Source organism: Papaver somniferum, chromosome 2 (assembly GCF_003573695.1).
Source record: "Papaver somniferum cultivar HN1 chromosome 2, ASM357369v1, whole genome shotgun sequence".
Lineage (NCBI taxonomy): Eukaryota > Viridiplantae > Streptophyta > Magnoliopsida > Ranunculales > Papaveraceae > Papaver > Papaver somniferum.
In genome coordinates, this window is record NC_039359.1 from 35,114,658 (window position 1) to 35,129,705 (window position 15,048).

Genomic DNA, 15,048 nt, shown 5'->3' on the forward strand with positions numbered 1-15,048 from the left:
ATGTGAAGGTGGTAAGTACTCTCACCCTCTATTTTTAATAATAATGGTTGATTTCCTTTCTTAGAGATCATCAGAAAAAGTCTTTTATTTCCCACGATCTTGTGGGGTCTCCATAAATATTTCGGAAGGTTTCCTTCCCACCATTCAACATGTGTAGGATTTCTCTCTTCATTCCTACCTACACACATGTGAGACCCATAAAAAACTGTCTTTTTGAGTGCAATTATCATAAAATCCTTTTAAGTGAGGCAGAGGTCGAGGCGAAATGCTTATTGATCATTCTCAAACACGTGTTTCTCTCATTGTGGTGTGGTTATTTCTCACTCAACATTAAATAATGAAAATATGTTCTTTGGTATTTCTAACTTCTTATTACTAGCATGCAGAAACTCCATGTCCTCATAGCTCTTTGGATGCTTGGGAAGCTGGAAAGCTTTGAAGTTGGAGTAGGTTTTGTGGGTATACCTCTCGTAAGCCCTCACGAGACTATAACTCATCCACTAGGGAAACCTAGGGGTTTAAAGGCATGTTGCATTATCTAAGTGCATCTGTATCCTAAGTGTGGGGGAATTTGATAAATGCTTAAGTTACATGATTTTAGTGTCCATTCCATACTTGTTTTAGATATATTTCTTGTATTCTATGTTGTATTACTCTTGTTTTCTCTTTTATTTGTTATTTAGGCGAATCATCCAAAAGGAGTGGAAATTGTTACGAAAGTGCTAAAGAATGGAGTTTACAAAGAGGACCAAAATAAATGTGATCAAATCCAAACTTTTTCACCTCTATCTTGAAGAGAATTTTATTACGAAAAGAACGCAAAAAGAATGAGATCATTCCGATATCGTACGAAGAAGTTGTGGGCAAAAAAAGATTAGAATATTTGAAGTTACAGAGAGAGGTTCGACTCAAAACTCATCAGCTCGAGTCAGCCGAACCTGCAACATAAAAATCAAGTTTTCGGAAGATTTTAAGTGTAAATGTTCGGCTAGAATATGATCCAATGACCTAAGCCGAACCTACAAATGAGTTTTGAACAAAGTATCCAGGAGAGGGTTCGGATAATAAGCAAAACCATGAAGCGAGCCGAACTTTGGAGCAAGTTTTGGACGATAATACAAGAAGTTATAGGAGAATGTTCGGCTGAAAGGGAGCTAGCCGAACCTCAGGTTCGGCTGATAACTATCCAACACTTTTGATCCGAACCTGACACTTATACGGAGCAAAAATAACTTCTCAGGTTCGGCCGAAGGAGTCCATACACTTTTGAGCCGAACCTGACAACTTCCTGGGACACTTTTGACGCGTTTTTAACCCTGTTTTCGATAATACACGGTCCCGGAAGGATTTTGAAGACCTAATTTCGTGAGCACTATATAAAGACACCTTCCAAACATTAAGAAGACATCTTTTACATTACTTTTCAAGCTTGGAGAGGAAAAACAACAACGGAGAAGAATCTAGGGTTTCAGAGCGGTTCATCTATCATAATGATTTCTTCTCTAGTTTATCGTATGTATAAAATGGATGCTTCTACATCCATGAGTAGCTAAAAACCTAATTGATTGAGGATGAATTCTAAGTTCTACACAAGATTTGAGTTATTATATTAATCAATTTTGAAGTTCTTCACATGATTATTGTTTGTTTATACTATAATTGAAATCCATGATTAATCGATAGATTGTTTAGGTGGCCAACTGAATTAATTTGTTGATTTAATCAATTGCTAGTATTGAGTTAGGAGATAAGTAGTCGTCGAATAACTTGTACACAAGTAGAAAACACAAGACCTTGCAGGGGGATTCTGTGGAGCGATTGTGTGTATGAACAACACTAGAAAGTGGACATTGAGCTAAGATTCTAACTACCAGGATCGACCTAATTCACAAAGCCTAAAGCGTTCGATTGGATTACACTTTGAGTGATCTACTACTTGGTGGTTCGTTGAATAGTTACTGATATTGGAGAGCTTCCGTATCCGTGGTAAAAAGAGTTTTGGGATAGCATTGAGCTAGTTGTTATTCTACGGTTGGTAATAATCTGTGATTAATAGTATTAATGGATCAATATAATAACTTGATGACGGTGTTGTAACAAAGAAGGATTATTCGATCAACTCTCTCTTTATTGCTTACAACTTAATCTTTCAATTGCTTTGTTTATTTACTTTGAAATCTAAAAAACCAAAACCCCCCATTTGTGACATTTTTGAAAACTAAACTCTCTGCTATTCGTGGGAACGATCGTTGCTTCCATTATATTACCAGTTAATTGTGTGGAAATAAGTGATTTTATTTGATTGCACTCACGACACGCATCAATTGCTATCTCAAGCATGTTTGTCAATGTTAGTGATCAAAATTATAAGTCTTGATTTCTAACCTATTTGTAGATGTCTCGGACTAGGACATAGATAGTGTAGTTGAGCTTAAATCTCTCGATGTTCGTCTCTTGAAGACGAAGAACTACTAAAGGGAGCTTGTAGAACTTCTTCGGAAAAAGGTATGTGGAGACTTGAACTTATCTATCATTTGGAAAGTCTATTTCTACTATCTTATATATTGAGACATAAGTCGTGTTACGATATAGTTTTCTCTATACACATTTGAGATTTCGGGATGAGTATATCTCGCTTACATATTTCTCGAAATATGTGTTGGTAAGCTTTCGCTTCGACCAAGTTCATCTTATATCATGACAAAATTTCCGAGTAACATCTCACATGGTTTGTGTGATACAATCATTTGGTGTAGGACTTGGAAGGTTTCAATAATGATTATTTCAATATCTTGAAAATTTCTTTGATGCTAATAGTGTGTGAAAACGACTATTGACATTATAGAAGAATGTTTCAATGATTGAAATAAAGAGTTGATGATGTAACCATCTTTAGATATAAGCATGTATAGTGTGTTCGCACATTAGTGTATAAGTCCATTAACCGGAAGCCAAGAGTATGCATATGTGTGTGTATACAAAATTGGTGAAGGAGACAGGTTAAGTATGCATACCCGTACGCATACTGGCGGAAGTTCTCAAACCGAGAATTTCTGCTGAGTTTGGTTTTGGCAAAACTCTTAACTAGTCACCTTAAGTATGCGTACCCGTACGCATATTGGCAGAAGTTTTTGAACCGAAAATTTCTGCTGAGTTTGGAAACTTTACAAACTCAAAAACCGGTTGCTTAAGTACGCATACAAATTGGTCAAGTCCATGAACTTAAACATTTAAATCATAAGGAATGCAATCTTTGCAAACCGTGGCTATAATGTTCATGATTGATTCAAGTGAATCAAACCGATTTGATTTCAATTGTGTTTTCTAAACAATTGAACAACTCTTAAATAGTTTTATTTGAGTCATTTGAACTAGTTATGGTTAAGATGAATAAGATTGATATGAGAGTAATCATATGGCTAACCTCGGTTAACTATTTGTGAACCAACATGGTGTACACGTTTAGGTACGGTTACATAAACCTAAATGAGGGTACATTTCATTTTTGTGTAACAAACTAAGTTCGATCTAACGGTTGAAAGATATTAGCTTGGTTGAATCAGGTTTTTCATCTAACGGTGACTATTGAATGCTTTGTTACCAAGGTAACTTGGATTGCACCCCTGATTTGAAAACTATATAATGGAGAACTCTAGCAACTGGGAAATCTAATCCCCACACCTTTTGTGTGTTACTAGTTGCATAACTAGAGTCGATTCTCCTTTAACCTTAGGTTTCTTCTCGAGACCCTGTAGGTTAACGACTTGAAGACTTCATTCGGATTGTGAAACCAGACCCAACTATTATCTTTGTAGTTGTGTGATCTGATCTTGCTGTTTCTATCGTGTTGAGTACAATTGAAATAATTGCCTCGAGATTTTATATTTCCGATAGGAAAGATAGAAAATTAATCACAAACAAACTTCGTCTCATCGTTTGTGATTCCACAATAACTTGTTTCGCTAGTCGACTAAGTTTATTGTGAGGTGATTGATAATACTAGGCTGTTCTTCGGGAATATAAGTCTGGTTTATCAATTGGTTCCTGTTCACATTGATTTATCAAAAGACGGAACAAAAACTCTTGGGTATTTCGGGTGGGAGACATATTTATTCAATCCTATAGACTTTTCGGTGTGAGACAGATCTGTCTATCAAGTCTTCGACTTTGGGTCGTAGCAACTCTTAGTTGTGGGTGAGATCATCTAAGGGAATCAAGTGCGTGGTATCTTGCTGGGATCAGAGACGTAAGGAGCGCGATTGTACCTTGAATCAGTGTGAGATTGATTAGGGTTCAACTACAGTCCAATCCGAAGTTAATTGGTAGTAGGCTAGTGTCTGTAGCGGCTTAATACAGTGTGGTGTTCAATCTGGACTAGGTCTCGGGGTTTTTCTGAATTTTCCGTTTCCTCGTTAACAAAATTATGGTGTCTGTGTTATTTATTATCCGCATTATATTTTGTTATATAATTGAAATATCACAGGTTGTGCGTTAAGATCAATCAATTAGAATATCCAATCTTTGGTTGTTGATTTACATTGATTGATACTTGAACATTGGTCTTTGGTTCCGTTCAAGTAACTCATCTTATATTCAATCAGGCTAGCAGACTTCTATTTGCCAATTGCGGATTGAATTAAGAGTTAGATATATTATACTCTTTGATATACTTTAGAAAGTGTATTGGATTAATTCCTCTCAGATTTCCAAACGAATTGTTGGGTATGGTTGTTAGACCCCCGCATTTTCAATTCCTATATGGCTCTAATCCTCGAAATGGCCCTAGCGTCAGTTGGATTGGAAGTTTGGATATCCACTAATTCCTATTTGGTAGTAGAGAAGACTTATTCCAATCATGTAAACCTTTTTTTCTGTTTAAAATTTTAGCTTTAATCTTATAGGAAGGGGATCCCATAACATTAACAGACCAGGAGTTATTTATGATATCTCTACAAGTGGGATCCTCTATCCATATTGCCATAAACTGGAAAGGCTTAGGGATACAAATATCATCAAAATTGAATCCTATATGCATAGGGCAGTGATCGGAAGAATCTCTAGGAAGGTTATTAACACAAAGCTTAGGAAATAAACTTTTAGCAAAGGGGTTAATTAGACATCTATCAAGTCTCTCAAGAATAAGATCAGGACCTTGTTGCATACTGGACCAACTAAGTCTAGGACCACAATAACCATGGTCATGTAAATCAAATTTATCACAAAAAAAAGTTATAAGGTTAATAAAATCATAATCATCAACCTCTAGACCCCCATTTTTATCATCAGAACCTAGCAGAGCATTAAAATAGGTTCACCTGAGGCAATAGGTGGCATTTGATAAAGGTTATCCCAAAAAACATTTTTAAGACTACTATTAAGTTCTCCATAGATAAAATACAAGTGACACAATTTAGAGTGAATGATGTCATTGGTTGTGACATAGATGCCCCTCATACTAGAGGATAAAATGTTGAGGTTGATCTCCTTTTTCCAGGCTAAAACCAATCCACCACTTTTTCATCCTTCTAGATGAAAAAGTTACAATAGATGTACCAATAATAGGTACATTAAAATACTAAGTACCTAGTATTGGTACCTAGTGTTGCTAGAAGAATGATGTCATTGGTTGTGACATAGATGTACCAATACTAGGTACATTCAAATTACAAGTAAAGCCCATATTTTTCATCCTTCTAGCAACAATATCTTTTTTCATTTTAGTTTCAGAGAGGAAGACAATGTAAGGGTTGATATTCTTACTGAGGAGATTAAGTTCTTTATTATCCGATTTCTTTCATAAGCCTCTAACATTCCAGCGAAGCATATTAACATTATTAATAAGGAAGGAGGAAGCAGACTGGACATAGGATTGGAAGCATTTATAGGAGGGGAGGTAGTAGAGCTTACCTGAGTGGTGGAGTAAGAATATCCACATTAGCTGAGAACTAGTGGATCCACCATTAAGGATAGGTCCTTGTGCAGAACTAAGTTCAAGGTTGATAACATGCATCTTGAGAAGAATTATTGTTGACACCATTGCTCACCAAAGTAGCATCAGTAGGCACATTGTAACATCCAAAATTGTTAACCAGAGAATGGGTATTGAGGGTACAATTGGTGAGGTTAATGGTTGAAGGATCCCCTAATTTTGTGATTGGGGGACAAATAGTAGTATAATATGGTTCAGAAAGATTATTTTTCTCAGGAACCACTATAATGCTAGCTAGAATTGAAGAGCTAGCTCTAGTGTGTTTCCGAAGATCAACTATAGGATGGATTTTTCTTTTTAGATTGGATAGGGCATCATGTTCAGCTGCTAAGGAGACCAGTTCTTCTCTAGTAACAGTAACTTTCTGAGTTGGAATAGCAGACGATTTGAATCTCCTGGAAGAGTTAGAGGTGCGATTTAGCATATTCATTAACTCAGCTAAATTCTCATTCTGGAAAGGGGCTTGCTTTAAAATAACAGGAAGACCATTGCATTGCTTAATTAGATTGTGATGTAGGACAGGACCAGCATCATAAATCTTCAAAGCAGCAGATCTGTTTACAAAAGGACCCATCTGAAAAAATCCTTATGATACTCATTTTTTTCTTTGGCAGCAGCTTGAACATTAACCACATTTTTCCCACGTTCATCATTATGACGACCAATAGTTGCATCTTGAGTATCAGAGATCATATCTGCTGCAATCATTGTAGAATCAGTTCCATTATTAACATCTTCAGGTGGATTAGTAGAAAGAACTGGTTTTGGAGGCATCATTAGTTTGGATACCCTAGGAAGAGTATACTTAGAGCTTGAAGCTTCAGCTTCCTTCTTAGCCTCTAATTTATCCATCCACAGAGGAAAAGCAGCTTATTTGTGATCAATGATACGACATGTAGTACAAAAGTTCCTTGGTACTTTGAAGTATCTATATTCAATAAGAAAAGGTTGAATTCTTCCTCTAGTAATTAAAGGAATACCAGCCGACAGAGCCTTTTGAATGAAAATATGGACACAAACTTTAACGTTCTTTTTAAGAGGGTGATTTTCCATATGGTTCCTTATCTTTTATTAGCTCACTCTTTCTGAAAGTCATAAGTTTCAGATCTTCAAATTCTATGCATTCCCTTGGTACATTGCATAGTATGAACCACATAAGCTCTTCAGTGAATGAAACTTGATGATTTGCCGTCCAACCAGTAGGTGGAACCACTTATAAGACTATGAGAAAACCACAAGCATACCATGGTCTTTACTCATTAACTCTATTAAAATCATACTCAGCCAAGAATCTTTTTAGAAATTTGTTTCTCAAACCACTAAAGGTTGTAACAATGGGATATTGGGATAATGGCCATTGAGAACAGATATAATATATGATAGACGAAGTAGGTACCAGAGTTTCACTGCAGACATAAACCACCATATACCACTTCCAATTGTTATCATTTTCATCCAAAACAACTTCCTTATCGATAAAAACTGGTTCTCTGAGATTAGATGGTAAGATAAGTTTTTCAGACATTAAGGAAGCAAGATTTTGGATGTCTAGATTTGAAGGTTGTATAAGGGTAGTGGAGTTTGACTGATCCATATAAGTAGAACAAGTTAGGAGGATGGAAATGATAAAATAAGGATGGGCCATATTGCTATTGGTTGTGAATATAATAATGTATATCTGGATATGATACTGCATAATATTATTTGTGTATATGTTTAGATTTTGACATATCACAAGAACGTTCGGAAAAGAAAAGAACCAAGTCTCTGAGGTTGACTGATCCTTAAAATGGGAAATATTTGAGGGTTGAAATTGGTTTCCTTCTTGAAGACAACAATGAGAATGAGGAACTATAATTTTTTTATTTGTGTCTCTGCTCCCCCAAGTACAAGCCACAAGATGAGTAACACAAAACTTCACCTGATAGTGGTTGTAGTTTAGTAGTAGGACCAATTTCTCAATGATAGCAGAATAGATTTTGTGGAAAAGATACATCATCATGATGTAGAGGAAAGTAGGTGAATTATAAATGCATTGTCTTTCTTTCCACGGTGGAAAAATTGATTGCGCATACTGCCAAACATATTTAAAACGTAATGTTTAGGTATTTGAGGGGGGGAAAGGTATAAGGGAGGGAGGAATATTTGGCTTTATGATAGCCTGATGGTGGGTTAAATGAATGGTGCGAAATAGGCTGGTAGTACAGGCATATAGGTTTAGATGATTAATCCTTTTATCTGGCATTGTTGCAAATAGCCTAGCCAATATGCTCCGGTTGGCAGTGTTGCCTCTCAACAAGTGCTGCCAAACCTGAACCTACATAGAAAACAAGGTTCTTATTAATGTACAATAATACTTATCAAAGTTAGGTGAACCACCAGTCCTACTCTTAATAGAAATTCTAAAAGGTTTATTGAGTAATTAAACGTTTGAAAATAAGTTTTGACTATTAATTTGCATGTGGTAATGATGTTTCTAGAGAAGGTGTGAATAGACTTGAATGGGCGTGATTTTCCAAGGGACGGGACGTTTAACAAAACGTCTTAAATGACTATAAATGGTATTGATTAAGGGTCTATAGAATTGGGTTAATCAGAAACAAAAGATTATAGTAGAAAAAGTAACCAGAAAAGGAAAGAATTAGATCAAAATAGGAAGAGTTTAGAAATTGCAAACTCTGATAATCATGCTTCTTCTTCTTCTCCACCCCCAACCAGTGCATATGATCTAGCAAAGAGCATTGCAAAATCTTTAGGAGATCAGGAATTAAGGAAGTTGAAGGATGTTATTCAGTAAGAGTTAGATCGTCAACAACGAGAAGCAGAGAGGCAAAAGGAGAAGGAGGATAATGCTTTTGAGTTCTCTGCATGGAGAAAAGAGGATGTAAACAGATGAAAGAAAGAGAGAAGAGCGTTTGGAGAAGTATAGTTGGAAAAGGTGGGGTAGTGCAACAGAGACTGAATCAGATGAAGATGAAGGGCATGAGTATTACATGGAGGAGATTGATTCTAGTCACGGAGATTCAGATATTTCTGAAGAGAAGCGAAGGATGGTGAAGTATGAAGAAGATAGGCTTTATAGGCGATATCTGCAAGAGAAGGACAATCCTGCAATCTTTTCAAGGACCATGCATGAAGGTGATTCTGATGATGATGATGAAGAGTTATTAGAGGATGAGAGTGATGCCAATGTTGAATATGATGCTTTTGTGGATTCCGATGACAGTTATGGACCTCCTGCTTCATCTGGTAGTGAATACAAAAATGCAAGTGATGAGGAAGATGAATGGGGATACGATGTGGATGATTTTTGATAATCTCTCTTGGGGTATCAGCAAGAACACAAGCACCAGGCTTTGCAAAAAGTCTAGTAATGATCAACAAGTGTTTAACTAACGAGTTCTATAGGTACTTTCTCCCAGTCTTCTGAATCTTGCTCTTACTTTTTATATTAATCTTGTTTGTGTGATGGCTTTGATTTATGTTTAGGTTCTTCTTTTTTTGTTGGTTTTTAGTTAATTTGGTAATTTTCCAAGTCAGCTTCTGAAGTTTAGGAGTGACTGTTGTGATAGGACGGGGTAGGTATCCGATAATGTTGCAGTGGGAATTGAACTGAAAGTAGTTCTTTTCAATTTTGTAATGAATGTCTGTAATTTAGAAGTTCAGGTATTTTAGATGGGTGTTCTAGGAATGTAATGAACTGCTGCAGTATTAATTTTTATTTGTAAAAATTCGGTTGAATGAAGGTACTTTGATATGGTTGAATCTGAATTTGTTTTGATAAGTTTAGAAATAATTACGCTCCAATGATTGAACTTGTAGATAGTATAAATGCTAGTGATGATCACAAATAGAAAGATTAATTGATGTATGATAGGTTGTTGGATTCTCAGGAAGAAGGCTTCAGAGAACATCAATGAAGAAATGATAATGCTTATGTCAGGGTAACGAAGCAAAACGAATTTCCGTTATACTATGTTGTATTGTATCTTGATCTTGTCTGTTAGATTGCTGTCAAATTGTTACTATTTTTTAATATAACAATAATATCGAAAATGCTTGGTGTACCAGGGGTATTTATCTCGTGTACCGTGTGAGAGAGTGTGTGGGACCCATTCCTACACTCACCCATCACAATACTAGAACTGCACCATATTCCCAATGATAGAATCTTGTTTGATAGTAATACAATAAAAGAAATAAAATCTCTAGAACCATTCTCTAGTATTGACGGTAAAGAAATATTAAGTGGATATGAACTCAAAATAGTTGTGTTTCAGTCAAATCAGCTTACAACTCTATTGCTAATAAAAACCTTGGATATGAAAAGGTTGCTTGGAAATCAATTTGGCATCTTAATGTTATGCCTAGGGTTAAAATCTTTCTCTGGAAAACGTTGTGTGACTGTTTGCCAATTAGAGAAATACTTGGTAGACATATGCCAATTGATACTCACTGTCTGCTATGTAACAACTTAAAAAACAGAAAGTATAGACCATCTTTTTACTGAATGCGTTTTCTCAGAAGCTATCTAGAGAGGCTTGTCTCTCACCACAACTTTTTATAAAGCTGCTAACATAAGTTATAAAGATTAGTGTATTCAATGGCCGGAAGACAAAGAAAATAGAGAATATTTTGCTTACATTCTCCGGCATATTTGGAAATATAGATGTAAAGTGGTTTTCGATAAAATCAAACCAAGTCCGGAGAATTTAATAACTCTGATTAGAAGAGATATGCTAGATTATTTGTATTGTTGCACATCTTCTGAAATCAAAAAGAAGGGAAAAGCCAAATGTGAAGTTCATCACCCACTATGCAAAATTGGGAAGGAAAAAATAATAAGTAGTTGCAATTTCATTTTATTTGATGGTGCTTATCAGAAGAATACATGGAAATTTGTTTATGGTATTATGTTGATAGACAATAATGGTGAAATATGTGACCTTGCTGCAGGATCAGGCAGATGCTGCAGTTCAAATGAAGCCGAGGCAAATGCCTGTAGAGAAGCTGCCAGGTAGGCAAGAGAAAAGCGTTTAGATAACCTAGTTTTCCTCAATGATAACCAAAATATCATCAATGTGATCAAAAAGAAGTTTTTTGCTTTAGACTGGAGGAGTAAAGACTGGGAAGATAAGAAATTTTTTTCTATTGCTTCCTACTACTTCATAAATAGAAGTTGTAATTTTCTTGCTGATAAACTAGCTGAGTATTTGATAAAGTTTAATAGTATTGTAATAGACTCTAGAAACATGGATGATACTTGGATAGCAAAACTCAGTGATTCCAATTGTGTAATCTCCTTTGCTTAGTTTAATAAATATGTTCTTTTATCAAAAAAAAAAAAAAAATCCCTCAAAATTCTAACCTTTCTAAAATTTATGGTAGCTTAGCTAGTTTAAGTATTGATTCACTCGCTGTTGCAAGCATTTGTCACGATGGGGAGATCTTTTACAGAAATTCACTGGCGCAATCAAAGAATCATGAGAGAAACAGTTGCAAGATAACAGAAAATCAAGAATCTGTGACAAATAGAAAAAAGACAACTGTACAAACACGTAACTGAATGAATGTGAGGTGTAACAAACACTTAGGCAAAAAAATGTTAAGCACTGTATATATCTCGCTTAACTGATTTGATCAGTTAGAATCTCAAATACCCCTTGTTCTGGGACCTGCAAATATTGTTTACATCTTTTTCTAATAAGCCCACTGCATATGCTGGTCCTTTCTCCGAAAGATTGTCCCATACGTAGAACGAACGATTGTCACAAACAACGGAAGCTGCAATAAAGCAAACAGTGTAACAGGTATGCACGCAAACAATGCTATAGGAATTGGAGCCCATGCCCATCTTTGCTCAAGCACAATAGAAAGTGCTGCTCCAAAGGCTACAATCATGGCAGCTATAGAAAAGAAGAGAGTTACGAAACCAGTGATCAATTTTTTTGGCAACGAAAAGAGGAAATCATCTTCTGCGTAACGTGAACTTAAGATAGAAAAGAACATAAGTACTGATGTGATGGAAGAGAAGAGAGCCAAGGCATCTGCAACTGCAAACACAGTGAATGAGGTTGTGTTCAAAAAAATTGGAATTCCCTCCTTACTGCTAGCAATGTCGCTGACATTTCCTCCTGGTACTGTAAAAACTGCAGCAAAAACTACAGTAGTGATGAGCGTGGCTACAATCATGCATGAATTGGCTGTATCTTTCATCCATTTCTCCGCTTTCTCCAACAAATCCTTGTGTTCTTCTGTAAATAGAGCTCGAGGTGTCTTGCCCTCATTGTTTTTCTTTTGTCTATGTCTTTGTAATACAATATTCTCAACCTCCTGAGCCAAGTCAAGGTAGTGTGGATTAGAGGTGAACGATAAGCAAATCATGTAGGTTGTCATAATACCATTCCCTTACTGGGAGAGGAATTCTGCTATACCTGATACCACTGAAGCTCTCGTTGCATTTGAAGAGCTGCGCCTATAACTGAATTGAGTTGCTGAGGATCTGCTCTCTTTGCAACCAAATGCAGTATGGTGTTATTGTTGCCATCTACGGAGGTAGCCAACTTTTTACCCGCATTCATTTCACATATAAGATTAAACATATTTTCCCGCCGGTATTTTATTGCTTCCTCTAATATGGTATTGTTGGTCTTCATTTTAACACATAATAGATCAGGAAACGTCTGAACACACTCCAGTACTATATAGAATGCCCCAAATCTTGTAGCTTCCTCTAAGATGTGTGAATCTTCAAAAAATTTAAAAATATCTGCGCTGCTCTTAAGAGAAATTTCTTTACAAATACATTTCACCAAGGCCAAGGCTTGTGTATGCATCAAATCCTTTTCATGTATTTGAACGCGAACTGAAGTGGAAACAAAGATGAGACTTAGTTAGGTCCTCTTATCACTCAAAACTTACAATTAGAAAGGGTCCGCAGAATCTTTTCCAGGAGTCTAGGTAATTAAAGGAAGTAAAGTTTGGTCCTTAAGGTCTGACTTGGCAAAGCCTTTTTTCTTAGAGCAGGGGTTAGGCATGGACTTCACCAAGAATAAGACCTGCCGGAATTAATAAAATCGAACTTAAATTACTGACATGAGCGGAGGAAGCGTTCCCATGTTGTTGCCTCACTGCCACTCGTGAATGAAGAAGGCCTTGCCGCCATCACTTCCAGTGCACTATATCCAGATTCATTTTTTTCAGTAGCCAGACTGGGATATTGCTGGACCAGATTCAAGGCAACATCTACAAGAAACAGATTAGTTATTAGCATTGTTTCACCAAGCAAAACTAGTATGTGTCTAATTAGACATGCAACAAGGCAAACCTTAAGATGCATCCAGTTGGAGATCAAGAGCTGATTATTACCATATAAATTACTAGCAATTGTTATGCTGATTAGACTACCACCCGCAACACCAGAATATGGACTTGGCTCCTCATCTCTAGTGACACTGCAAAGATAATGGACCATCTTCTTACTTTTCTCTTCCAGCGGGTTAGCAGTGTAAACAGCAGTTACTAGTGGAACCCAGCCACTGGCATCTGGCATTTGTGTCAAGTTAGGGTTCTTAGTCACCATAACCTTGGCAGCTCTTATGATTCCTGCAGCTGCTACAACATGAAGCATCGTTTCGCCTTCAGAGTTCTTCAATGCAAGGGAATCTAACGGCACGAGTTTCACAAGCTTTTCAACAAACATCGAATGCCTCGAAGCTGCAGCTACGTGCAGTACAGTCTCATCATTCATTGTTATCTTTGCAGTTATTGCATTTGAATCTGCCTTCAAAATCCTTTTAGCCGTTAGCCAGTCACCTTTTAATGCTGCTTTATACAGTAACTGGTACTTCTTTATATGGTCCGTTTGGCCTCCATTCTCTTCTGGAAATTAGGTAGTTTAAAATTAGCTTGAATATATTTAGCCACCAAAACCATAAGCTTAATTATCTAAAGTAATCCTTCTAATTCCGGAAAAGAGATACTATCACTATTTTTCTGAATATACCAGAGGTAACGTCGTTGTTGATGATCTCAACTGGGATATCGCTCGCCATATACTCTGATTTTACATCCATCAAACATTCAGTGGCACGTGTCAGTAAACCTTTTATTAGAATCATTCTTACAAATTTTAGTAAAAGAAAATTATCAACAGGAGTGAAACATGAAAACTGATGCATATATCATACCGGTACAATTGTAGTCATCATTGGTGACGTTATTATGCTGCAGCTGGATCTTTGGTGTATCGACAGTCATATAGTCTGTTGCATTATATAATTTCATGACTAGAGATGGTGCGTTGAAAATGTATTATCAGCTTAAAACATATTTCATGACTGGAGATGAAAGGATATACGTACCCAATTCGTAATTATACTCATTGTTAATATGCAGGAAATGATGGTCAGGTGATGAATCAACAATAGTAAGACATATTTCTTCTGGTGCATGCATTGCTGCTGTTGATTTATTCTCCATGCATTCTAATGACGATATCGGAATCGGCATCTCCTCGTCATATACATTGTTTCCAAATAATTTTATAACTGACGATTCTATATCGTTTTCCATTGTTGATGTTGTTGTTCCCATATTAGTTGAACTTGGTATATATGTTCTCTTTTAGAAATGAGTCTGAAGTCTGAACTTGTTGTTTTGCAAATGCTCAGTTCAGAAACTTATATATGAAATGATAGCAAACATTTTTGCAGGAAACTTGAATTATTGAAAGTAAGATGAATGCAAGAGGAATGAATGAGTGGATGAGAAACGATTATCGTCTAATGATGGATGTTGTTTTCCAAGGGAATGACTATATTCTTCTCAAATCCATTTAAAAACAAAAAAAAATATGCTTTTTAATTCAATTCCAAAAGACTAGCTCCAAATGATCAGCCGCCGGGTTAACCAGGGACGGAGACATTACGCATAAGTGCCTAAGTGGGGACATTTGTCCCAATTATTTTGTATGATTACATTTGGTGCTGTTCGTTTCTTATTTCAGATTTAAGGATAAATGATAATTTGATTCTAAGGGCGAAACCACTCCCTCACAC

The 15,048-nt window shown here is 36.3% G+C and overlaps 1 protein-coding gene across 2 annotated transcripts; it reads right to left on the reverse strand.

Moving 5' to 3' along the window:
* Positions 1-11,476: 11,476 nt before the first annotated feature.
* On the reverse strand, positions 11,477-14,792 carry LOC113347353 (protein ACCELERATED CELL DEATH 6-like). 2 transcript variants are annotated; one of them, XM_026590992.1, is made up of 7 exons: positions 14,353-14,792; positions 14,179-14,253; positions 13,995-14,048; positions 13,358-13,867; positions 13,085-13,234; positions 12,424-12,854; positions 11,477-12,322 (listed from the first exon to the last, which is right to left on the reverse strand). In XM_026590992.1, the coding sequence occupies exons 1-7, from the start codon at positions 14,582-14,584 to the stop codon at positions 11,690-11,692; spliced, it is 2,085 nt and encodes a 694-aa protein (XP_026446777.1). In that variant the 5' UTR covers positions 14,585-14,792; the 3' UTR covers positions 11,477-11,689. The 2 variants fall into 2 exon arrangements, with proteins under 2 accessions (XP_026446777.1, XP_026446776.1); XM_026590991.1 differs by having other exon boundaries at positions 13,358-13,870; positions 14,353-14,790.
* Between the last annotated feature and the right edge of the window lie 256 nt (positions 14,793-15,048).

Coding starts and splice junctions, on each gene's coding strand:
- LOC113347353 (XM_026590991.1), bottom strand. CDS start 14,584: ATGGGAACAACAACATCAACAATGGAAAACGATATAGAATCGTCAGTT. Junction 14,254..14,352: donor TGAGTATAATTACGAATTGG/GTACGTATATCC, acceptor ATAATGCAACAG/ACTATATGACTGTCGATACA. Junction 13,235..13,357: donor AATTGCTAGTAATTTATATG/GTAATAATCAGC, acceptor TGTTTCTTGTAG/ATGTTGCCTTGAATCTGGTC.